The 26,834-nt window shown below is 40.6% G+C and overlaps 1 protein-coding gene across 2 annotated transcripts in view; it reads right to left on the reverse strand.

Moving 5' to 3' along the window:
• Positions 1-122: 122 nt before the first annotated feature.
• The window catches only part of tpst1 (tyrosylprotein sulfotransferase 1), a 61,683-nt gene continuing 34,971 nt past the window's right edge, over positions 123-26,834 (reverse strand). The window contains exons 4-7 of one of the 2 annotated variants that reach the window (XM_010879131.5): positions 1,965-2,015; positions 1,161-1,227; positions 822-868; positions 123-690 (exon numbers count right to left, since the gene is read on the reverse strand). In XM_010879131.5, the coding sequence (XP_010877433.1) occupies positions 1,192-1,227; positions 1,965-2,015 (87 nt within the window). In that variant the 3' untranslated portion in view covers positions 123-690; positions 822-868; positions 1,161-1,191. The remainder of the gene's footprint in view (positions 691-821; positions 869-1,160; positions 1,228-1,964; positions 2,016-26,834) is intronic. The other variant, XM_010879950.5, reaches the window with a different exon arrangement.

A 26,834-nucleotide genomic window follows, 5' to 3' on the forward strand; every position in this document is an offset into this window, starting at 1 on the left:
TATTTTTCCTATATTGCACTACTTCTGACATTTAAACTCCCTCTGGTTACATCCACACCACCCTTTCACAATTCACCATACAGCAGAATCTCCCATTCACAACGAAACACAGTGAACACAACTTACAAAAAGCTATTTTTATCACTGTCAATACTGAGACCTTGTACTTCATTCAGTACCCATAGAATTGCACAATACAAAGGCATGAAGAAGAAAAAACTAACATGAAAATAGATATTGCATTTCTGAAAAGTTAACTTTCATCCATAAATATTGTACTTCCTTTTAAAATGTTTCATTATTTCCACTGCAGTTTCTTACAACAGAATCACAGGTTTGTATATAGCCAGGAGAAATCATTATTTTGTTTAAATTCCAGATGAGCAAGATGTGACAAATAAAAACAGCAACATTGACATTCTATGGTCACATTTGTGACAAACATCATTATTTTACAGTACGACATCAAAGGCCAAGAGAGTTCTCCACAGAGGCAGGCTGGTTCGATCCCCACAAACACAGGCAAACACGTATGTGTGTGTGTGTGTGTGTGTAAAACGGTAATATCCAGTCAAGATAGCACACACTGTTGTGTCTTGCGTGTCTCCACAGAAAAGCACTGAGGTCCCCAAAAAGGTAGTGGTGCAAGTATTAAATTCCATCCTGTCCCTTAGTACCCAGTATCTGATTCTGAAACACAAACACATGACACATTCATCGTTAGAAGTCTAGCGCAAACAAGCTGTTTCCCAATCAAAAGAAACAGAAGGGCTCTGATTAAACAGTTAAAAGTAGTGAACCATTTAAGACAAATTACATACCATCAGACAGTACTCCAGCTGCAGCTCTTTCCATCTTCAAGAAAATTCTAGAGTGAAGACAACATGGCTTCAGTTTAAACATGCCCTTCCTATCCAATCAATTGTGATAACTGCCATTTTCTAAAATCAGACCTGATACTAGCAAGGAATTTACCAAATCGATCAAATAGCTGGCCACACAAGAAGTTCAGGAAACAATATTTAATGCGAAGCATCTACAGTAAGATGTCTCACATTCTGAGTCCCAAATGGAACCTTATTCCCTATGTAGTGCACTACTTTTGACCAGGGCCCATTGGCCTTGTATAGGGAATAAGAGTGAATTATTGATTGACCCACCTGTGTTGTAATGGTCCCCCCCCCATTCTTCCTAACTAGGGTTGGGCTTCTCTGGTGTCTTCTGAAGCTGCAGGGAGAAAAACACATTTGTCAGACTTTTTGCCATAATGGAATCATCTGGGGACTGCAGGAGAGTGACGTCTCATTTGGGGGAGGGGCAGGAATGATTCCGGTGTGAGAGTTTGTTCTGTACTCAAAATGAACTTGTCTGCCAAAAGTATGATCACTTGAAAGAAGTCAAATTCGTCTTGGCTTTAGTTGCACACTTGCAACACGCACACCTACATGAACGCATGTGCACAAAAATCACAGTGATTCGGCTTGGATTGCTGCCTGTCATGTGGGGTGGCGGCCACATGGTGGCAGAAGTACTCCTTCCACTAAAGAGTGCACAACCTGAATGTCTCCAAATCAACCAGGAAAAACAGAAAAATGGGGCAGGCACACTAACCACTAATGTGAGAGGACACATTCCAAAAACATGAAGAAAAGTTGAGAAATTAGACCGGAAAACACAAGTCAGACTACAGTTCAGCAGACGGTGAGGTGAGGCAAGGAAAGCTAGCAGACAGCATGTCATGACCAAAAAAATGAGACAGAAGAAAGAAATTAATAACTAAAAGTAGATGGAAAAACATTACCAGATTTCTAACAAATGCAGGCCACCATTTGCCTACTAATACCAGCTATATGGTGGTTACTATGGTGGTTATAAGTCAAAAAACGTCAATAATATGTAAAAAAGTGGAATTTGGTAAATAAAGACGCAGTAGAACAGAACTACAGGCAGAATGGCTACTGTACCTGTGATTGTTCTCTTAGAAAATCAGGTAGCTGAAATTCCCCTTTAAAGACCTGGGAAAACAAAACACTGTGTTTAGATGCTAGGTAGTGAGTAATACACATGGTGAGAGGCTTTACACCTTTCATCTTGATCCAAATACTGTCACCTAGAATATAATGAGTCTAAACCTTAAGACTAAGGACCGAAACACATTCGTTTGGTCTAGCAACAATTCAACAGCACCACTGTTGTCCATGAGATTTTGAAAATGTAAGATTATTTTGACTACAAGTGTTTTAACATTTCTGTCATCTTGGCAATACATGCCCCAGAGCTGGTATTGTCGTATAATTTGTCCACTAGGCCATCTTGTTCTCTCTCTGTCCAGCTGTTCTGGTGGCCCAGCAGGATGAGCTAACGCCAGTGTAGCTTTGGCACTTTAAAGGCCTGTGCACACTACACGCTAGCACCGCAAAGAGGCACGCTCCCATTCATTTCCAACGAGATAAAGTCTCCCAGTGGCTGCGACAGTTGAGAGTTGTTTTACTTTATGCCAATTTCCAACAAAGGGGCAGTGAGTTCAGCAACTACCAATGGAAGGGGTAGATGTTCTCTGCATCTTCAAGTCCCTTTTCTTTTCTACTCGCTAGCTTAAAACAGGGACGATAAACCTATTATTGCTGTGTCTGGTTTCCCTATTATTATCATGCATTATTATCATTATTAGCATGCACACAATTGAGGGTTCAGCGACAGCTCGCCAGAGATAAAGCGATTTGCGAGTTGAGCAAGCGGGCAGCCTGACTGACTGGAGTTTTTTCCCCCCATAGCTAAGGAAACATTGACAGACTCCTTTGACTGGTCTTGGCATGGTAGCAGAAGGGAGTGTTAAAGGAATGAGCAGGAAAGCATTCAGGCCAGCCTTTGCTTTTTCCTGCAGTCTTGCCGAGGGAGGGCCTTGTGTCCTGTTTGATGTCACAGTGTTTGACCGAGTACTCGGTCCAATAGTCTAGGTGACAATACACAGAGAGAGGGATGAGAGAGGTGCTGGACAGCAGCAAAGCCCTGAACAGCAAAGCATATGGGAAGTGAGAGAACATGTGAAAGGGGAAAGCAGACAGAAAAGGCAGAGTAAGAGAGGAGGAAAAGACAGGAATAAAGAGAAAGAGGAGAAAAAGATAGGGCTAGAGAGGTCAAGCAGGACATTAATCAGTTATGGTGTGTCTGCCTGGTATCTGTTGACACAGGAAACGGTCAACATTTCAACATCTGGCTTGTGGAGTGTTTCTGAGAAATGGGTCCACGGGGACAAAATCAGAAGGGGGGGAAAGAAAGAGAAACTGGAAATGAGGGCATGTGGGTGCTGCAGGGGAACATGCTTTCAAAGGAACTTGACAACCCGCAATCAAGAAGCTTATCCTCACTCTTCACCACTGTTGCCTGCTGACCTAGACAGAAATCAAACTAATTGACCTCACATTTGTCTTTGCGCAAACTGGGAAAACAATTTCCACCTCGGCTGGTCACATGGCTCAGTACTCATGTGAGCCCTGAATGTCAACCAATTCATTATATGGTGTACTCATTTTAACATGACCTGTGCTGGACCTGGTAAAAAGTGGGTTCCGTTTGGGATGCTGTGTAAAGGCCTTTCAGACTGCTGGGCCAGGATTCCTGGATTGGAAAACACTTGCTCATCCAACCATACTGAGCAAAAAAGGAAAATGGACAAAAAAAAGAGTGAACCAGAGACGGGTGAGATACGGTATCTGTCAGGTGAGGGTACCACCATAACACATATGGAATGTTAATGAGGGTCAGCATGGCTCCTTTGAGCCTGTCTGGATGCAGCTTGTCGTTGCATCCTAAATTATACCCCATTACGTATATATCGCAACTTTACCTGGAGCATAAAGTGATCTGGTCAAATTGAGTGCATTATGTAGTCAATAGTGCCAGTGCCAGTTGGCATGGGTTAAAGACGAGACCGGTAGAAGAGGGCGTTCTGCTCTCCCGGACAAGATTCCCGGCCGGGGGACAGGATTCCCGGCCGGGGGACAGGATTCCCTCCCGGGGGACAGGATTCCCTCCCGGGGGACAGGATTCCCTCCCGGGGGACAGGATTCCCTCCCAGGTGAAAGGTGGTGGCACTAAAACTATCGAGTGTCATCTAGCCGAATAGGTGCATGCTGAAATCCTGCCCCTTATCTGGGGCTCCAATCGCTTCACAAATGTATAAGAGAAATTGCCAGCAAACAGAATATTTTACAGTTTTGTTTACTATACCATTCAAAACACTGCCAGATTCTCTGATGTTACAATCATACAACTGCATGTAGTGTAAGCTGCCTTTCCATATCCATATCCACAACTTTTTCATGTAGCTTACTTTGACCTAGTTCAAGTTAAATAAATTGGTATCTTCACTATTTATGCAATAAAAACGAAGGCAGTAGAAAATCGAACAACCCCACCCGGAAGCTGTGATACCTACTAAATCACTCAAGAAAGTGTTCCAGTAAAATCTCCTGGAGGGGATTTGTTAGGCATGTGTGTGTTGCCAGGAGGTTGTGGGTGGGGTGGGAGTACTAACATAGTCCAGTCTCGAATCTATTGGTTATGGGTGAGAGAGCACGAGACACAGACAGTGAGAAAAAGACAACAAGGGACAGAGAGAAACAGAAAGAGGTAAAGCAAGAGAAATGACAGTGAGGTAGTTTTTTATTTCCCATCAGGGTTTTTTTTGGCCTTAACATGAGATAGGGTGCAGGTCAGGCCGCAGGCTGTTAGCCAGCCTGCTAGCATAGTGGAGTCTGTCGATAGCATAGCCAGAGTGGTTAGTACAGCTTTACCTATTGCCACTGTGACTCGTTCCAGGCTGAGAAAAGTTAAACAAAGTAGTGCTAACAAAAACAACCGTATTAAGATAAAGCTTTCCTCTGCCTCGGTCACAAATAAAAGTAGAAATGACTGTAGCATCTCAAAATGGGACTCCTAAATATTAGATCTCTTGCTCCAAAGGCAGTTGCTGTAAATGAATTAATCTCTGACCATAAACTAGATGTTATTGCTTTATGTGAAACGTGACTAAATCCTAATGAATTCACTGCCTTAAATGAGGCCTCTCCTCCTGGTTATACTAGTGATCATATCCCTCGTGTGCGTCCTGAAAAGGAGGGGGTGTCGCTAATATTTATGACTGTAAATATAAATTTACTCTCAAACATATCACAGAGTTTCATTCTTTTGAAGTTTTACTAATGAAAGTTAACCAGGCCGATAAATCGTTTTACACAGCTACTATTTATAGGCCTCCCGGGCCATACACAATGTTCCTCACTGAGTTTCCAGAATTCTTGTCTAACCTTGTGGTCATGGCAGATAGTATTCACATTTTTGGCGATTTCAATACTCATATGGAAAAGTCCAATGATCCTCTTCAAAAAGCCTTTGAAGCCATAATTGACTCAATGGGTTTTATCCAACATGTCTCAGGTCCAACACATTGCCACAATCACACCTTAGATTTAGTCCTGTCACGAGAAATAGATATTGTAGATCTAATAATTTACCCCCAAAATCTTGGATTATTGGATCACTGTCTTATTACCGTAAAAACAAGAAATCCACTTGCTCCGCAAACAATGAGTCTCAAAGGCCGTACTATAAATTCTCGGACTACAAATAAATTCCTTGATATTCTTACAAGTTCGCTCATTAACGACAGAATAAATAAATCTGTAAACGATCAATTAGACACATTAGACACAGTTGCACCACTAAAAACTAAAGAAATACGCAACAAGAAACTTGCTCCCTGGTACACAGACAATACTAGAGCACTTAAGCAAGCCTCCAGAAAATTGGAGCGAAAGCGACGCTCCACCAAGTTGGAAGTATTCAGACTGGCCTGGATAGATAGTACCAGAGATGGGGACAAGTCACACATGGTCAAGTCCAAGCAAGTCTCAAGTCTTAACCATCAAGTCTCGAGTCAAGTCTCAAGTCACAGTTCAGATAAATCAAGCAAGTCAAGTCGAGTTCTTATAAGTTTCAAGTCAAGTCAAGTCACAGTACTAAAGAGATGAACACACACACTGTCCTCTGTTTCTGACGTGCGCTCTGTGCGAAGCTCGATTTCAAAATCAAATACCGTTCCGTCTCTGGTTAGAATCCTGCTGCGCCCATAGCAACACGCTGTTTTTCATGGCAACGGTCTGTTTTCAAGAAATAACACGCATTCTGCACTGGAATTCCGCCAATCCATGTAATAAGGGCTAATAATAACAACCTTATAAATTCATTATTGTGACTGAAAAACTGGCTACTATGTAATTACGCTGTAATTATTCTTGTCTGTATGAGTAAAAAAATAAAACTCTTCGAAATGTTTAGGTGCTAGTAATCACATCGGCACCTCCATGTTAGCCTTTCATGCAGTAAAGTTAACTGTTATGGTGTAAGCACAATGCTTTTTAGTTTCCACGCGCAGTCCACAAACACTTGAAAATGCGCACATTTAATACAGACATTATAGCCTACGTGTAATAATACACATGCCCGCTCATCAACATTAAAATTCAGGCTATGCCACTGTTATAGTCAAATTCCCTTACATCTATTTACCAGACGTATTCAGTAATGATAATGGTCACATTTCTAACAAGAAAAAAACAAACATAATATGCAACCAAGGCCAAATTATGACAAACAAAATATTAATTCATTACATTAGTAACTTAATCGTTATAGATCTTAGTGAAACTGAATAGAAAGAGATTACTTTCTTACCTTTCCTTGGGGTTCTTAAAATGACAAATGAAATTTGACGTTTTTGCATATTTAGCATCTGGCAAATCTTTTTTTATTCACACGGTCCAGTTCAAAGTCCTTGTATCCAAACGATACTATTTGTGGAGCTCGACTAACGTTACTGTCTGCCATGTTTGGCGCGGTTTGAATTGTGCAGCGTTAAAGGCACATACGCTGATTAGTGGTGCTGATGTCACAACATATAAAATAATTGTATTGCTGTTTGTTTATTATAAGTTCAAGTCATTGTCGAGTCTTCCACTTCAAGTCAAGTCAAGTCTCAAGTAACTTGTTCTCAAGTCAAAGTCAAGTCAAGTCATTTTGATACTTTAATCAAGCAAGTCACAAGTCCTGAAAATTGTGACTCGAGTCAGACTTGAGTCAAGTCATGTGACTCGAGTCCCCCACCTCTGGATAGTACACTACAATACTGAAAATCACTCACGTCTGCTCGATCAGCTTATTTCTCCAACATGATTGAGGTGAACAAAAACAATCCAAAATGTCTCTTTGATACAGTTGCAAAGTTAACAAAAAAGCAAAGCTTAGCAAGTGGGTCTTCACTTTAGTTGTAATGAATACATGAACTACTTTGATGAAAAGATCATCACCATTAGAAAACAAATAACTGAATCCTCCTTAAATAGTTATGGTCCTCAAAATCTCAGTTGTCCTAAAAATGTCCTGAACCTCCCTGACCAGGTGTCAATGGGGACACTTGAATGTTTTGATATCGTATCACTCGACACATTTACTAAATTTGTAATGAGTTCTAAACCCACAAACTCTCAGCTAGACCTGATTCCAACAAAATTACTTAAGGAGCTATTTCCTGTGCTAGGTCAGCCAATGTTGAACCTGGTCATACGTTTGACCTAGTCTAGAATCAAATAGACTGGATTTAGCCCAGAGAAATGTATTTATTATTCTAATTAGACCCTTAATATGTCACCCGGCACAGCCAGAAGAGAACTGGTCACCCCTCTGAGCCTGGGTCCTCTCTAGGTTTCTTCCTAAAATTCAGCCTTCTTAGGGAGTTTTTCCTAGCCACTGAAATCCAACACTACTGTTGTTTGCTCCTTGGGGTTTAAGGCCGGGTGTCTCTGTAAAGCACTTTGTGACAACTGCTGTTGTAAAAAGGGCTTTATAAATACATTTGATTGATTGATTGATTTGGGGTGGTAAAAGAAAAGGAAGAGACTACAAAGAGAAAGGGGAGAGATGAAAGAGACAGAAAGAGTGGAACATATAGTACATAAATGTAGCACATAAATGCAGGGTCTCTCACATGGACATTCCTCTAATCCACCACGGTTAAATGCCCCCATCTCTTATACTGGAGGACATCAGTGGCACCCTATTCCTAAAAAAGTGCACTGCTGTAACATACAACCCAAAGGCGATACGGAGTGTACTATTTGTCACACTAACTTCATTCGATGCAGTGATTACGGTCCTATTCCCTGTCCCAGGACCCTGTGACCTCATATGAACACATGGTGGCCGGGGCTAACACTGAGTTGATTTGAGATGTGTTTTTGTCATGGTGTCTCCCTGGACTAGTATTGGGTTGGTTTCTCTGTAGCTGGTCTAAGGTCATTGAAAGACAGGTAAGAACCACAGCCCCTGGTAGAGCCGTATTATAAGGAGATTAGGGTGGTAAACCGTTACTGTGCGCCTCCCCCATGAGCAGAGACGCTAGCAGAATTCCACTTATCAGTCAACATGTTCATGGATAATCCCCCCCAACACACATACCTCCCAGTATAGGAAGCACGCACACTAAAATAGGAACAATTTCTGAGGACGATGGCCAGCTATGGATTGGTTGCTTAATTGCGTCATGTCCATCCATTCACAATAATCTACATTTTTCTATACATTTTTAAGACTTTTTTTTTTTTTTTTTGATAGGAAAGTGGTGAAAGATAAAGGGCAGAGTTCTTGCTGAAGGAACAGTAGGACAGATTGAAACCCCTGCCACAGCCGTATGTGTACCAAAGCTGGAACACACTTGGCCGACACAATGAAACTCTGACCAATTATTTTTTTTAACTTCTACAAACCTGTATCCAAATAAATTTGGGATGCGGCGTAAAATGCTAATAAAAACAATGCAACGATGTGCAAATCATTTATCCCTATATTTAATTGAAAAAAGTACAGAGACTGAAAAATTATTTTGTTTTAGGAAAAACACATGCCCATCTTGATTTTGATGCCATCAACACATTTCAAAAAAGTTGTGACAGGGGCATGTTAACCACTATGCCGCGTCACCTCTTTTAACATTAGTCTGTAACCGTTTGGGAACTGAGGAGACCAACCACTGTAGTTTTCAAAGTGAAATGTTTTCCTATTCTTGCTTGATATAGAATTTTAGCTGCTCAACAGTTCGAGGTCTCCTTAGCCATATTTTTCATTTCAAAATGCACCAAATGTTTTTCGTGGGTGACAGTTCTGGACTGCAGGCAGGCCATTTTAGCACCCGGACTCTTTTACTACAAAGCCATGCTGTTGTAATATGCACAGAAGCTGGTTTGGCAATGTCTTGCTGAAAAAAACAAAGCCTTCAATGAAAAAGACATTGTCTGGAGGGCAGCATATGTTGCTCACAAAACTGTATGTGCAAGTCACTCATGCCATTCGCACTAAGGCACCCGCATACCATCAGGGATGCTGACTTTTGAACTATGCGCTGATAACAAAGCAGGACAGTCCCACTCCTCTTTAGCTCAGAGGACACATCATCCATGAGTCCCACATTTTATTCTAATTATGATCCATCAGACCACAGGACAGTTTTCCACTTCGCCTCAGTCCATCGAAAATGAGCTTGGGCCCAAAGAAAGCAGTGGTTCTGGATCATGTTCACGTCTTGTTTCGTCTTTGCATGGTTGAGTTCTAACTTGCATTTGTGGTTGCAGCGACACAGACAATTGTTTTCAGAAATGTTCCTGAGCCCAGAATCATGTCTATTTAAATGCAGTGCCGCCTGAGGGCCCGAAGATCATGGCCATCCAATATTGGTTTTCAGCCTTGTCCCTTGCATTCAGAGATTTCTCTGGATTCTCAGAATCGTTTAATGATATTATGTACTTCAGATGATGAGATCCCCAAACGCTTTACAATTTTACATTTAGAAACGTTATTCTTAAATTGTTGCACTATTTCCCTGCACAGTCTATGGTGAACCCCTCCACATCTTTACTTCTGAAACACGCATCCTTTCTGAGATGCAGTTTTTTATCCAATCATGTTACTGACCTGTTGCCGATAAACCTAATTACTTGTGAGATATTCCACCAGGTATTTTTAGCATTACACAACTTTTCCAGTCTTTTGTTGCCCCCGTCCCATCTTTTCTGAAAAGTGTTGCAGGCATCAATTTCAAAGTGGGCATATATTTTTCAAGAAACTATATAATTTCTCAGTTTCCACATTTGGTATGTTGTCTTTGTACTATTTTCTATTGAACATAGGATTTAAATGATTTGCACATCATTGCATTGTGTTAGTTTTTTTCACATTTTACACTACAACCCAATTTTTTGGAAACAGGGTAGTATTTACAAAGCATCCATTTTAGATTAAAGTGGTAGTGTTTTCATTTTCTTAGTCTACTCATTGTGTAATTGCAATTTGGTGCACTGAACTTTTGTTTCCAGTGGAATGCTGCAGGTTTTTTGTAACATTTTGCTGCTGCAACAGTTGCAGTTTGTCATATGAGGTATTGGATTTATCGGTCATCTCATCATAATGAATGTGTACACAAATTTGCGGACATGTTAGCAAAGGGGGAATGTTGAACTTTTTTTTGCACAAATGCTCTAATGATGCATGCAGCTTTGCTCACTAACGCTTTAGTTGTGACAGAGGTGTTAGAGCTTCAACAGAGCTAACACTTACCGCCATTAAGTCCCATTACCTAGAGGATGATAGCGATGTTAGGCTGTCTTTGTCTTGTCATTTGTTGTGAAAGCAAAGAAAACAAGTCATTCCTAGCATACAATAGCTAGCTGCTTTAATAACCTACATCTCTATGTGAAGTTTTTTTTTTTTGAGAAAACATATACACTAAAATGTTATCACATTTGCCAGTACAACCTACCACATTTAACCCTGTTTGATTAACCCAGCACCTAAAACAATTATGCACCTAAAACAATTAACCCAGTTTGTAATGTGAAAGTAGATAATTAAGTTTGGTTATTCAAGGAAAAAAAACAGCTATTACAGCTATTTATAAACAAAATACTTCAGTCTACACTGTTGTTTGGTTTATTCTTATTAAATCGGTAAGATTACATTTGTCAATGAACGCAAAATTGGGTACTTAGCTTAGCTGGTTCTCAAACCTTCCTTTAGGAACCATTACATACAGCTCCGGAAAAAATTAAGAGACTACTGCACCTTTTTCTTTCCTTTTCAAAAAAGTTGAAAAGGATGGTTTTGAATGAGGAACAAAGTTAACATTTAGAGACCACTGCAAATTGAATGCTTCTGTTCCTCACTCAAAACTTTCCTTTTCAACATATTGGAAAATGAAAAAGGTGCAGAGGTCTCGTTTTTTCCAGAGCTGTATATCACTGGAACCAAGCAACAACCCTCCCCTCACAGATTTGCAAAAAACTATTTGTGAGGAATTTTCAGACGTAAAACGACACTGCTGTGCTCTGTCAGCTCTGTTTGCTAATTCTGTAGACCGGCCATTCGGCAAAAACGTTTGCTTTTATGGAAAACCAAATAGTATTGAAAGAAAATAGTTGACAGAGTTATATTCGTGTGGGGGTCGTATGCAGGGCTGGGCCGCAACATAGGCCAAATAGGTCCAGGGCCCACAGGCTGCGAGGGGCCCCATTCTTGCTCTGTGTGCTTCTTTTGCAGTTACCACAGACATAATAGATTGGTAAAACTTGCAGCAATCCTGGTCTAATACAGACAAGGTTCATAAGGCATGTATGGAAAGGCTCAGACAAGGCTCTAACCTCCAGGGTGCCCCAAACCAATTTTGCCATTCATTCTTACTAGGATGAAAATGACTAAACTAATGGCAAAATATCTTCTAAGTAATGTGTAGAAAAGCACCATAATGTCTAAAATGTTCAGGCCACCCTGAGGCTAGGTGTCGCTGACAGACAGCTGTAACAACATACCCTGCCAAACATGGCTAGGCTCTTGATCATAACACTTAACTTTACAACATGTGCTAGGGTGTTGTATTTACTGCACCCCCAGTGTGTGTATTAAATGCAACCGCATAGACCGACATGACTGGTGAACTCTGAAGATGAGGTCACACTTCAGTCATTCAGATCAAGTCACAAGGTTGTTTGGCTTTCAAACTTAAAGCACCAGAGGGTTTGTAGTGGCTTGACACCGCCTACCTGCCTATCTGAATGGATGAACAGATTTTTCAGATCCAGCTAACTGGCACCATGTTCCCTGGACAGTTCACTACTTTGGATGGTTCTGCTAAAAAGTATTGCACTACTGTATGAAGGAAAAACTGTTTTATTTTGGGACCACTACGGAACTGTTCTCTGAGTGAGGCTCTCACCTACTGCCCCCTGGGTGTGGATCTCTATTCCCAGGGGGTGTACTACAGAATGAACTAAAACATCGTCAGACTACCTCGAACTTTCATCAATTGCACATTCAGTACAACGACAGTAGCTGTCCAAAGTCTAAGTTCCTGCCTTCAGTGCACATTTGCTGCTACAGCATGGGTTCAAATCCAGACCACTGCTCTTTCTGCATAAACCATTGATTTCCCCATTTTCCCATCAAAAAGGAATACTGCTTACTAGGGGTGAGAACAAATAGTCTAATTGTCGACATTTCGACAATGATGGCATTTATCGACATGTTAATCACATTTTTGAAAAATCTGTACTATTTTGCATCAATGGATACACTAGCCAAATTTGGTTTGGTTTTTGTTCTTTAATTTGATATAATTCATTCCTATTAAGCTTCCTTCCAAGGATATTTTTGTATTGACTGGAACGCATCGGTATGGTTGTGTTTGATTTAATGCAGACTGTAATGAAACTCTGTTAGTCTGTATATTAAAGGGTAGTTTTGTTTGGAAAGTATAGTTTTAAGGGACTGTATATAAAAAAAATACCTGGCTAATGCTGGTCTAATACACTTTTGTATTTAGTCGTTTTGCCCATAAAATATTGACACAAAGACAATAATTCGAAATAAATCACTTATAAAATATAAAATAGAAATATAAAATATAAAATACTAACGACTTGACATGTCAATGCATAACTTTGAGGTTGTTAACATATAGATTTTTTTTAACGCTGAATTTTTTTGCGTAACACATTACAATTTACATTCATTTTTCTTTTCTTTTTGGGTGGGGTCGACTATTCAATTATTCGATGACAAAAGCTGAGGAATTATCGATAGTGAAAATATTTGTCATGCACATCCCTACTGCATACAATAAGGACTCACTTGCTAACGTGCTGTTGTAAGAGGCCAACCTGCCTATAGAAGTCTGATGACAGGTTATGACTATACAGACTGAGAAGCAAAGGACCAAATGCCACAGAATCATTTCATCAACATAGTAAAAAGCAGTGTATGGAATAGGACACCATTTGTTACCAACCTAGAGATCGATCAGTGGTCAGGGACAGGGTTGTCTGCCTGCCGCTAAAAACCTGTCACAATCACGTTAATGAGCACTTTCCAGGTATTTTCCATCGAATGACCACATTAACTGTCGCGCATCCCAGTTGGCACAAATAGTGCACTACTTTTAACCAGGGCTTTGGCCAAATGTAGTGTAGTGCAGTACAGGGGGGGCACGCCCTGAAACCTCTCAGCTAACTGTGTTTGATCCTGCGTTAATAAGCAACATCGTCGTAGAAACGTGAGAGGAAGTCAGGAAGACGGCTCATGAGCTGGGCCGGAAAATATCTCGTCTGCAGTTGATTTGGAAACAATAAAATCCCCCTGTGTTTCTTGCCTTGTTTTTGGCAAGTTGTGCACCCTCAGACGCTAAGGAGGTGGGGGGGGGGGGGGGGGATATTAGCCAAATATCGTAACAACCATAACATGCGAGGAGGCTGGAAAACCTGGACGCAGCCCCTGATCCCTGTCATACTCCACCCGCCAGCGCGGGACTGGTGAACTGTCATTTCCTTAGTGTTTCACTTGTGTGAATAGGCCTGAAATAAACCCAATTGACACGGTCTAAATGGTGAGCTCAACTCAATGCCAGAACTCAGAGCTTGGAAAAAGATACAACCTTTTTCTTTTTTCACGGAAGAATACAAAGTTCTAAATGGATTCATAATCATTCTGAAAATAATTTATGCCTGGAAATATTACTGAATGCATTCCATTATACAACTGCAATTTGGCCAACATTGTAAATGTTCCACGTCTAAACATTATCTTGTGTAGGTATCAATGGGGAAGGACTCAAGTGGTAGGCATTCAGACTGAAGATACATTATTCTGTGCATAGCCAACAGTGTTTAATGAGGAAGACGTGAATAGTTAATGTCACATTTTTTACAATATTCACAGCAGAATATTATAGTGGTAAATTTAATTATGCTTGCAAATCGTACTAAATGTTTTCAAATATAAAATTACAAGTTTGAAAACATCATAAAAATTACACAAGCTTGCAAAATGTTTATTACACGCGTGAATCATACTTGCAACCACAAATCACAATGTACGACCACACATTTTGAAAATAAAACTCAAAAAGTGCCGTCACTATTCTTATCATGTAATCATCTTGGTTTCATCACTCTTGCCGTGAGGTGAGCTGAGTGTCCAGACTGAGGATGTATTGATCCAATAACTAATTCTCACCAGGGATCAGACACTGCACAGCCACTTAAAACCTATTGATTGTGGCTTTGGATCTCATCCGCGGTTTATATCCCAAATTCCACCCTATTGTCTACAGAGTGCACTACTTTCTCACCCATAGGGCTCTGGTCAAAAGAAGTGCATGATGAAGAACAGATGAAGTGCCTCATTTAGAGTCTAGCCTGCTAGAACACCCAACAGACTACCCGCTCATGTTTTTTATTGTCATGCCTGACTCAAAGTCCAGGGACAAGGCACTCTATCCACTATGGAGCCATGGTCAAAAGGAGCCTACTATGTAGGGAATAGAGTGCACCTATTTCTTTCCTTTCCAAAAAAGTGGAAAAGGAAAGTCTTGAGTGAGGAACAGAAGTGTTCAATTTGCAGTGGTCTCTTAATTTTAACCCTTCTGTTCCTCACTCAAAACCTTCCTTTTAGACATTCAAGTGGAAAGGCTATGATTTAGTTAATTCCCTCTACATCTACTAGGGGTCATGATGATCAGCAGATATGCAGGGAATGATTCATCTTCATCTTAGAAAAGTATTTTTTCAATTGGCTAATAGATTATTATGCAAGGGTGTTTTTAGATCAGACAAGATCTAATGAAATGTAGGTCTTTGGAGACTAGGAAAGATAATAATGAAGTTAATTCTATGAGGGAAAGGAAGCCAGGAAGGTCAGTGAGTACGGGAAGGATGTGGGCAGGCCTATTTGTTGGTTACAAGATCGTAGAAAGTGTTTTTATTGATCTGTAATTACAGGGGCATGCAAACATTTATTATTCCTGAATATTATTCCTGTATATCTGCACTTCTCTTACACAACTTAAGATAGAAACACAGTTCAACCTTCAAACGTGTACACTAGACTGGATTAAGTTGCTATTCCAATGTAAAATGCTTAAACCTGTATCAAGTATGACAATTTATAATTTGATGTGTATAATTACACTTATTTATTAACCCTAACATATTATCTCTGGAGTCATTCAACCTAGATAGACCAAAGAAACTTTGCTTCACATCCTGACAATGACTATATTTATTTGGATACATTTGCATGATTAGCATTAATTACACTTTTCAACAATGTTTTGAACCACTCAAGCTTGTGATACTAGGTGATGTCCAGAATCGTTTGAACCGTTTAAGACTGTTGAACGGTGATGTGAGGTAAACATCTACTTGTAAAACCCCAGAGCGATATATAGATATATATATGCATGCTTAGGGGAACACACCCATTCCACTGTTCTTATGAAATACCCTTTCAGATGTTGGGATAGTATTACTTAACATTTTCTACAAACCTACCCAACTCTACTTCCCAATTCAAATTGAAAGAAAATGCTTGATTGTGAATGTCTTCATAGTCCAGTGTTAATACTTGGAGGAAGCACCGTTTTTTTTAAACGTTCCAATCAGATTTGACCCATTAACTCCTTAGACAAAATACAGTATGTCCGTTCTTTCATACAAATAACATTTTCAAACAAACATCAGAGAACATGTTTGCTAACAAGCTGCATTTGAGGTTAAACTTGATTGCATCCAATGCCATGTAAACAATGAGGTTTCTGATACAGAACTAGTTGGAATTGGATTACACCCTAACCGGATATGTTTCTTAAGCTAAAAGGTAATTTGTTTTTCGTCTTGTGGTGGATTGGATGTTGTTAATTTGTCATACAGGATTGTGTGTTGTGAAACCCTCGGCATTTACATACTGTAGTGACAATGTCATGTTTGGTCATAATTATCAGGAAATGTGAGCTGTGGTGCTGAAATCTTTTCAGCCTCTGACCATATTTTGATCTAAAAAAGTGTTACAACCTTGCAGTGTAAAATAGTAATTGGTAAAATGACAAAAATTCAGGAAAACATCAAAGACAATCCTCAGGCAATAATTGGGTGATGATCTTCTGCATAGAAAATAAAACATTTTTCCCACTAACCTAAATTTTTCAAGGTTATTACAGTTTTGTACCCTAAACTGTTAAAAAAAAAGGAGCAACATTAGTAGGATGAAAGCAGAATGTGCATTTTTTTCCAGGTGCCCCAAAATGGTGTCATTTTCTCTGATTTTGGGGAAACGCTGAACTAGGAGTTTGCTAGATTAGAAAATAAGGTGCAAAGCACTGAAAAATAAGCCCTCAGGAAGACCATCACAAATCCTACCTCAGTGAGACAGCCAATGCCAAAGACTCACCTAAGTGACAATCCAGCATGTTAGGCATTCCTGAGGGGTTCACAGTACTGAGTGTATTTACACTGATTTTAGCAGATATTCTTACAGTTGTGCTCAAACGTTTGCATACCCTTGAGTATGAGTGAGCAGGCAAAACATTTTATTTCTTATGGGATTCACATTCAACTGGTAGGTTATAACAGAATGGCACAATCATGAAACAAAACTAATTAACTGACTCCTGTTCAAAAGTCTGCATACCCTTAGTTCTTAATATTGTTTATCGCTCCCTTTAGCATCAATGACAGTGTGCAGTCTTTTGTAATAGTCGTCTATACCCCCCCCCACACACACACACCTTTTTCTGCTGTAACCACTGAAGGGTCAACTTGGTCTTGTGCTTAGGGTCATTGTTGTGCTGGAATGTGCAGCTTTCGTGCAGAAGAATGCAAATTGTGGCAACTCGACATTGCAGCTCATTTTTGTTCATGTCTCGTTGTATTGTGCTCCTTGTAACAACCACGCCGTTTTTTGCAGAGCAGCCTGTATTTCTCCTGAGGTTACCTGTGGCTGAAATCTTTCTTGGTCTACCTGACCTTGGCTTGGTATCAAGAGATCCCTGAATTTTCCACTTCTTGAAAAGCGATTGAACAGTACTGACTGGCATTTGCAAGGCTTTTGATATCTTTTTCAATCCTTTTCCATCTTTATAAAGTTCCATTACCTTGTTACGCAGATCTTTTGACAGTTATTTTCTGCTCCCCATGGCTCAGTATCAAGCCTGCTCAGTGCATCCAAATTACAGTGTGCCAGAAGCTGTGAGGTGTCAGGCATACTGTAACCAAATTATTTTGTGGCATTGGCACATTAAAGGCTTCTTTCTGACAACTCGACCATGCAGCTCATTTTTGTTCAAGTGTCGTCGTATTGTGCTCCTCAAAACAACCACACAGTCTTTCTCCTGAGGTTACCTGTGGGGTTTTCTTTGTATCCCGAACAATTCCTCTGGCAGTTTTGGCTGAAATCTTTCTTAGTCTACCTGACCTTGGCTTGGTATCAAGAGATCCTTGAATTTTCCACTTCTTAATAAGTGATTGAACAGTATGGACTGGCATTTGCAAGGCTTTGGATATCTTTTTATATCCTTTTCCATCTTAATAAAGTTCCATTACCACGTTACGCAGGACTTTTGACAGTTCTTTTTTTTGCTTCCCATGGCTCAGTCTCTAGCCTGCTCAGTGCATCCATGTGAGAGCTAACAGACTCATTGACTATTTATACACAGACACTCATTTCAATTTAACAAGCCACAGGTTTGGGAAATTCACCTTTAATTGCCATTTTACCCTGTGTGTGCCACCTTATGTATCTGTAACAAGGCCAAACATTCAAGGCTATGTAAACTTTTGATCAGGGCTATCTGGGTGATATCTTTTATCATTATTATTTAAAAAGGAGCCAAACAACTATGTGATCATGAATAGTTTCATATGATCACTATGCTAAATTAAAAGACAAAATTTCGCAAATACTGCCAGGGTATGCAAACTCTGTATGTACAGATTTTACTGGACCAATTGGGGTTAACTCACATCGACAGAATTACCAATTTGTCTCATTATCAGTGGTTCAGATTTGGGCACCCCAGTAGATGCTGTTGGTCAACTGCTGTTAGTAGGTGCAACCGATGTCAAACACTGTACTGTCTCTCTATTTCACTACTTTCAAGTGTATTTAAAAGTGGAAAACTAGAATGTAAAAGGAGTGTTACGTAGGCCATCTTCTTGTCGATTGTGATAGTTTTAACATCAACACATCATTTTGTGCTTTAATTTTGGAAATAAATAACATTTTGCTTAAAAAGTGTCAGTTATTGCATTTCGGTGAAAACGAGCCAATTAGCGAGTGCTCAATCAACCATCACTAACGTTATCTAGCTAAAAGTTAGTTGGAAAGTTAGTTAGCCACACATTCACCCAGCGACCAACAGTGGTGCTGATGTGCCTAGTCAACTAATGTTACGGTTAGCGGAACACGCACACGAGCTAGAGTGACAGTGACATTCATCAGGTTTTGGGGCAGCCTCAGATAAGAAGCTGAAAGCAAGGAGAAAATGAGTACCACTCTGATGATAGAAGTATACAGTAGCACAAGAGGTGAGTCAATGTTTATTGATACAATAATCAGTGCCACTCAGATCAGAAAAGGTTAGTAATCCATTCCTGAACATCATGGCAAGGAACACCACTTGTTTACTGATACTATTCATTTCATGTTCTCTCTGGTGTGTTCAGGGTAGAGAGAGCGAGAGGTGTAGAGGTGTAGGTGTAGAGGTGTAGAGGTGTAGAGGTGTAGGTGTAGAGGTGTAGAGGTGTAGAGGTGTAGGTGTAGAGAGGTGTAGAGGTGTAGAGGTAGAGAGCTGGAGAGGTAGAGAGCTGGAGAGGTAGAGAGCTGGAGAGATAGAGAGCTGGAGAGATAGAGAGGTGTAGAGGGGTGTAGAGGGGTGTAGAGGTGTAGAGGTGTAGAGGTGTAGAGGTGTAGAGATAGAGGTAGAGGTAGAGGTGTAGAGGTGTAGAGATAGAGGTAGAGATAGAGGTGTAGAGATAGAGGTAGAGATAGAGGTGTAGAGATAGAGGTAGAGATAGAGGTAGAGGTGTAGAGATAGAGGTAGAGGTGTAGAGATAGAGGTAGAGGTAGAGATAGAGGTAGAGGTAGAGATAGAGGTGTAGAGGTGTAGAGGTAGAGAGGTGTAGAGGTAGAGAGGTGTAGAGGTAGAGAGGTGTAGAGGTAGAGCGGTAGAGAGGTAGAGCGGTAGAGAGAGAGAGGATACCAACAGAGCAGGGAAAGCAGGTGACATGGAGGTAAGTGAGAAAAGGAGCAAATATTGACTAACCTGATATCGCCATGTTGGTGTTGTTCCTACGACACTATCATTAAATTTGGCACAACTGAGGTTAGGCCTAGGCACAGGTACCAGTGAGCAGTGGTGTTGTTAGGCATGTGCAGGTGGGGCTACAGCCTCGGATCTCAAATTTACCCAAACAAATTATAATAAAAAAATAGCCCCTGATCTATGCATCTATAATTCTGATCGCGCATTATGACCATGTAGACATGTAGACCACTAGCATGTACATCTACATTTTCTTGGGGGGACCCACGGCTGATTGGCGCCCTGTTCTCATCTGTGAAGAGTACAGGGTGCCAATGGCAGACCTGCCAATTCTGGTGTTCTCTGGTGAATGCCAGTCAAGCTGCATGGTGCTGGGAAAGGGGCACAGGTCCCACTAGAGGACGTTGGGGCCTCATGCCACCCTCATGGAGTCAGTTTCTGACAGTTTGGTCAGAAACATGTATACCAGTAGACCACTGGAGGTCATTTTGTAGGGCTCTGGCAGTGCTCCTCCTGTCCTCCTCACACAAAGAGCAGATATAGATATGTCCTTCTACAACCCTGTCCAGTTCTCCTCATGTAACGGCCTGTCTCCTGGTATCTCCTCCATGCTCTTGAGATGGTACTGGGAGACACGGCCAACCTTCTTGCTACGGCTCGTATGGATATGCCATCCTGGAGGAGCTGGATTACTTGAGCAACCTGAATGGGCTGCAGGTACCGCCTCATGGTACCAGTAGTGACAAGGACACTAGCAGAACCCAAAACTAAAGAATCAGTCAGGAAGGATAAGGACAGAGCATTTCTCTGTGGCCACCACCTGCCAAACCATTCCCTTTCTGGGGGTTGTGTTGCTGTTGCCTCTCCAGTGCACCTGTTGTCATTTTCATTTGCACAGAAACAGGTGACATAGATTCACAATTGCTTATGCTTCCTAAATGGACAGATTGCTATCCCTGGAGTTTAATTGACTTGGTGTTATTCTGTAATGATTACATGTTCCCCTATTTTATTTTTTTGAGGAGTGAAAAAGAAGACTGAATTTTAAATGTTAGACTATCACACCAGACACTATTTTTTAATATGGCTTTTAAATGCACTATCACATGGGGTTTGAGGAACACATGGCTATACTACACACGCCTTCTCATCTTGCTTGTTCTGAATGCCCAAGATACCGCGGCCTTGTCACCAGTGACAGGGTTTGATTAATCTCCACTGGCTTTCTAGAACAAACTAGAAATCCTGGGTACCTTGTTAGGTTAAGTCAGTATAAACACAGACAGGTTTAGGAGGTTTGTATGCCAGATCCTGATAACTCCCTAGTGCCATGATAACAGAGCTAAGCAATGCTTTGGGATTAGCTTTCATCCCGAGGGAAACAAACATCAAAGAACATAATGAGATGAGACCGAATGAGTCAAGTGATGGAAGATTTCCAGATCCTTTATCTGGTAAAACGGTTTGGCTGCATCTCAAAAATAATTATAATAAAAATAATAAAAAATATTTGTTGTTTGCACATCCTACTCTCCCTGCGTCACATTCAGAGAGTGATGTCACAACCAGGGTATTGGCCATTTCTGAAGGTGTCCCTGAAGATGTTTCTTTTAACTGCTTTGCAAAGTAATGAATGGTAGATGTTTAATCTTGTCTACTCTGGGATTCGATCCAGCAATGTTTCAGGGACTTATCCAACACTAGGCTAGCAGTATTTCAATGAAAGCACATTCCTCATAGGGTCAAAAACAGTATGGAACCATTTCATTCACACAATTGTTTTCTGAACGATACTTTAACTACAACAGCTGATGTCTTACAACTGGTTAATGAAGGCTTTGTTAGGTCTTGGAAGTAATTTGTGACCTACAAACTACATATGCTTGCAGTCAATAACAGAGATGACATTCAGAGGTTTTATTTATATTACCTTTATTAAAACCAGTGTCTCTGTTGCAAGCATGCCCTTCACCTTAAAATTAGACAACAATGTATAGGAAACACAAAAGATACAAACCTAAAACTCAATTCTGGAAATAAAAGCATTCTTTGGCAGCGAGGTCATTAGTCAGTTGTGAAATGGGCCGGAAATATTTGGGAAGTATTCAAGACCCAGAAGAAGAGCACTTCCACATGTGGCTGGCCGGAGTGCCATTTAAGGCTGGATGCAACAGCAACTGATGGAGAAAGATTCGGCCACTGTATTGGGGCATCACAAATGAGACACCTTTACCCATTTAGGACCCTAATTTTGACTATGATCCATAGGTAAGTAGAACCACATAGGAAACAAGATATTGTGTCTGAGTAATTTGATAGAGTTTGTGTATATTCCCAGCAGTCGGTGAAGGCTCATAAAGGGCGTATGCACATAATATGAGCAGGAGTAGGCTGTTAACACAGTTGTTATTGAACACCAGGAAGGGTAAGCTGCTACTTTAGTAGGATATAACAAGAATCCAAATACATAAAAGTCTGACGCAAACTAAAGATGGACCTTTTTTTTGCAGCTCTTTTTTCATTTATCACTTTCTACTAGTCCAAATTGGTTTATCAGTACATAATCACATCTCAGGGGTTTGTGATATATTGCCAGTATACCACAGGAAAGTGATTAGCCATAGTTTATTGGTCATTTACCATTAAAAAAGTATACCCACTGGAAAGTTGTCTTATTCATATTTGGACATACAGATATATAAATCGTCATTTAAACACTATTTACAGATAAAGGCAACTAGCAAATAACATTGAAAGATTAAACTTCATAGAGTAGAAAAATACACCCCTAGCTTCAGTAGCAGGTGTTGCCCCTTTGGCTGAAAAAACGTCATGTAGCAATTCCGTTTACTGTAGCTGTCTATCATGCAGTCATACTAGGTGGCATTATTTCGATTATCCCATGTGGAGATAAAAATGTAAAAACCTTTATAGAACTTTTTACTCAAGACCAATAACATTTTCTTTTACATCTCCCATCCAGGCCAACTTTGCGCAGTCCCTTTCTGACAGTTGACAGGCACTTTGACATTGAGGCCTTTAGAATCTTTGATGTTACACTGGGTTCTTAAAGATTTTGATAATCTTTTGATCAACTCCTGAGCAGAATTTGGAGGGACAACCTATCCTTTGTAGATATCCAGTTTTTAGAAGATTCGTTCCAGATTCGTGATGGTTTCCGCATAAGGAAATAGCATCTGTTTATTTGCATAAACAGTTACGAAGAAACAATTGTGTTTTATTTTTATCTATTTACCTTTATCAATGTATGTGGTTGGAATTCTTGCTTGAATATCCTTGTGTTCAAATATGTGAAACAAATACTTTCCAGGAGTGGCTATGTTTTACCACACCACCTTTGCCTTGCTGCTTAAATTATCCTATTCACAATTGGGTGCACTATGACCAGTAATAGATTTGTACCAAGACGTTTATCCAAACCCCAGCTCAAAGTAAAAGGTTAAGAGAGAGAACAATGTAAAAACCAAGAGAAGGGAGAGGCAGAGAGGAAGAGCGCAGACAGAGAACAGAAGACCCAGTTGTAGACTAGCTGTCTGTGCCTCAGTCTTTCAGTCTGGGAAGCCTTACAAAAACATACCATGGTAGTATAATAGCACAAAGCAGTGACAAAAGAAACATGATAGTACCATGTCTGTCTGTCTGTAAGAGCCCTGTCTGGGTGTGTCTGCCTGTATGCATGTGTGTATCCCATGCAGCTTTTGAAGAAAACTGTTTGTTGCCAAGGCGTCACTACTCTATTTCTCATAGCTGTTGTTATCCTACATGTTCACAGGGTTGTGTTGCCATGGCAACAGGATATACAGTATCTGCGGAGCCTGGATTCTTTTGAAAGAGATCCTTGGGCTTTATTGTTGCAGTGACTTAACAGCTGTCAAGTGAACTGTTGCGCAAGCTCACACACAAACACATTATGCAGGCAAACACAAGCACTACACAGGGTTAACAATAAAAGTATGCCCTGCCGGCCTGGTAGCACGGTGTCCACACAACACACCTCGGTAGGTTAGTCTGTCTTCCTTCTAAAGTTCCACTGTCGCCGAGGGCACAGCGAGATGAGGAGCAGAATATAAACCCGGCAGCGGGGCTTGATCCAATGGGGAAGCATTTTAATACTAAGCAGATGTAGTGTGAACATACATACACACAGGCAGAGAGAGGGAGGGAGAGAGAGACATGCAGGGACAGATACACAGTGGTAATGACATACATGGGGCAGCTCACCTGGTGAAGGAGAAAAGGCTGCAGTTGAAGTCATGAGATATTAATAATGAATTATACTGAGGACAAAGGGAGAGTGTGAGGGGGAGAGAGAGGGAAAAAGGAGTGAACTCCCTGTCCTAGTTCCTCCCTGTCTGCCAACCAGCCAGTGTAGCTTGGGCAAACAAAACATTTAACATACGTTTGCCCTACTCTACAGTGGTACATGGGCACAAACAAACAGCTCAACCTCTAACACAGTTTCAAACAAAGACAGCGGCATTATCCAGGCACATACAGAAAACACGTTGGACAATCTCAGTCTTTGAACAGAAAGGACGTTCTCCACCCCCCTCCCCCCGAAACACACAGTGGCCAGGGCCCAGACTCCCACTGGAGTCCCCTGATCTCGTAGGACATAAAGAGAGAGAATGAGATAAGAGTAGGAAGGAGTGCGAAACAAAGAAGTTGAAACAAGAAAATAAAGAAAGCGCTGGCATAATGACACGCACAGAGACCATTGTTAGGGAGACAGGGGGTTAAGTATTACCATGTTTGTGTGACGAGAAAGAGTGGGGGCCTGGGGAATGTTTGACACACTGGGACGCACAATGACACCAACCAAAACATGGCAGCTCACTCCCACAGGCTTTTGCACATATGTACTTGTGTATATGGACATGCATATGTCGCAGATGATGACATGCAAACTCACAGGCTGACGCACATTCGCTGTACTCACACACACCCACGAAAACAAGATTAAACATACTCATGAAAACAGTTGGGAAAGAAGGGTTAGTCGTGAGGCAAAAAAAATGTTTGTAGAATGGCTAAATATTTGCAACCGTGTCCAAGTGAATCCAAAACTCCTTTGCGGATGGATAACATTTCTTGTATACACAATGATGTATCGGAAAAATATGAAAAATACCATTTAAGGGCTATTACTTTGTACAGTGGAAAAACAATTTCAGGTAATTAATTTTATTTAAAATGAATAAATCTCAAATTCGCATTATTCACTTGCCCCGATTTTTTTTAATGCCCACACTCCTCCCCTGAATGGAGAACTCCCAAAGACACACTATTATAGTTTGGGAAATCCAAGGTCTAGTAGCCAAAAGAGATGATGGCTGAAGACTTCAATTAGCGCCAAGCTAATTAAATCAGAAAAGGAACCAGGCAGGCACAGTTCAGCAGGCCCACAATTAGAAGTGATGAATGTTGTTGCCCTCACTGGATTCAAACCTGGCTCTCTCACGTGAGAGATGGTGTCTTTAACCACTACACCACTGTGATATATGTTTGCCCAGTGTCGTTATAGAATCTCAAAATTAGATACATTTTTTCACGCATGAACTTCACGCCAAGTTTGAATATTTCGCTAGACACCATTAATCATTGTGTTAAACTGACTAAAGTTTACCTCCTCCACAAATAGCATCTATGGTCTGTGCAGCTTTTGCCACTGTCCGTTTTAACAGCTTATTAGCCAGTAATAGACTGACTAGTATCTACTAACTTACTACTTGGAATAGTCATAAGAACTGAGCAATTCCAGCGAAACTGTAGATGAACCAAAGCTATTTCATTTCATGGCACATGGTTTTTCTTTCATTCGTGAATTACATTGATACAATAACTATCAATATAGGTGACGAAAACTGACTTTGTGAAGTGAAAAGATAAGAGAATCGTGGAAACCCCTACACTTTTACTGCCCAAAGGGTTGTGATCTAGCCTATATTAAACCAACAAGCATGCAGGGATGTGTACTACAAAAAAAACACAAAAAAATAGATGCTAAATAATTGTAAATAGTTTTATTTAGGCTTCCTATAACACCGCTACTGAAGGTTGTAGCCAGCAAAGTTTGTGTCTATCCAGAACAAATCCTAAAGCATAACTTGTTTTGACTGTGATGAGATTTAAACACAGGCCCTCTTGTTAGGCAGTCTGCATCTCTCACCACTACACTATTTAACAAGGGGTGGTCGGTCAGTCAGTCAGTCAGTCAGTCAGTCAGTAAGAGACATTCTAATTGAAAGACTGGCGACTCATTCTGGCAGGACACTAACATTACATCACACATGGTTCTATCTGTCCCTGGACCACATCTTGACAAATACTGCAGTTTTCATGTATTCGTTTGCAGTCAGACAGTTCCACATTCCCTCCCCCCTTTTCACTCTCCTTTTTTCCACTCTCCTCCTCTCTTCTCCTTCTCACACTACCCCCCCCCCCCGCCTTTTTAGAATGCTTTCTGTTCTAGTAATAAGCCAGGCATCTTGAAGTGAACAGATTCAGTTGTGTCATTGACTACAGGTAACTGCCAAAAATAAAAGCACCAATTTAGCAGAGAGAGCTTATAACACAAACTGCTGAATCTGCTTCAATATGTCTTGGCATTGATTCTACAAGTGTCTGGAACTCTGTTGCTGGGATGCAACACCATTTTTCCACAAGATGTTCTATAATTAGGTGTTATTGACGGAAAACTGCGTCAGGCACGCTCCACAATCTTCCAGAAAGGTTTAGTAGTGTTGAGTTTAGGGCGACGGAACATCCACATGTAGACAAGTCTTTTGTCAAGTAACCGAAATCTCTAATTCCAGTTAAAGCAATGAGCTACTAGACCAGTGCAGAATTTTAATACATGATCCTAAGCATGATCAGAGGTTAATTCCAAACTATGTGGAAGCAGCTGCTTTCAATACACTTTGTATCCCTGATTTACTGAAACATTTTATTTACTGTGGCCATTGGATGTAACTACATTTCCCAATCCATGCCAGTTCCTCAATAAAAATTTAGAAATGGAAAAACTTTGTAATGTTGCAGATAAACATCAGAACTTCACCAAGATATAAAGGTACGGAGGGGAGGCTACATATGAACACTGTTATGGAAATGTTGATCT

This window comes from Esox lucius, chromosome 1 (genome assembly GCF_011004845.1).
Source record: "Esox lucius isolate fEsoLuc1 chromosome 1, fEsoLuc1.pri, whole genome shotgun sequence".
Classification (NCBI taxonomy): Eukaryota; Metazoa; Chordata; class Actinopteri; order Esociformes; family Esocidae; genus Esox; species Esox lucius.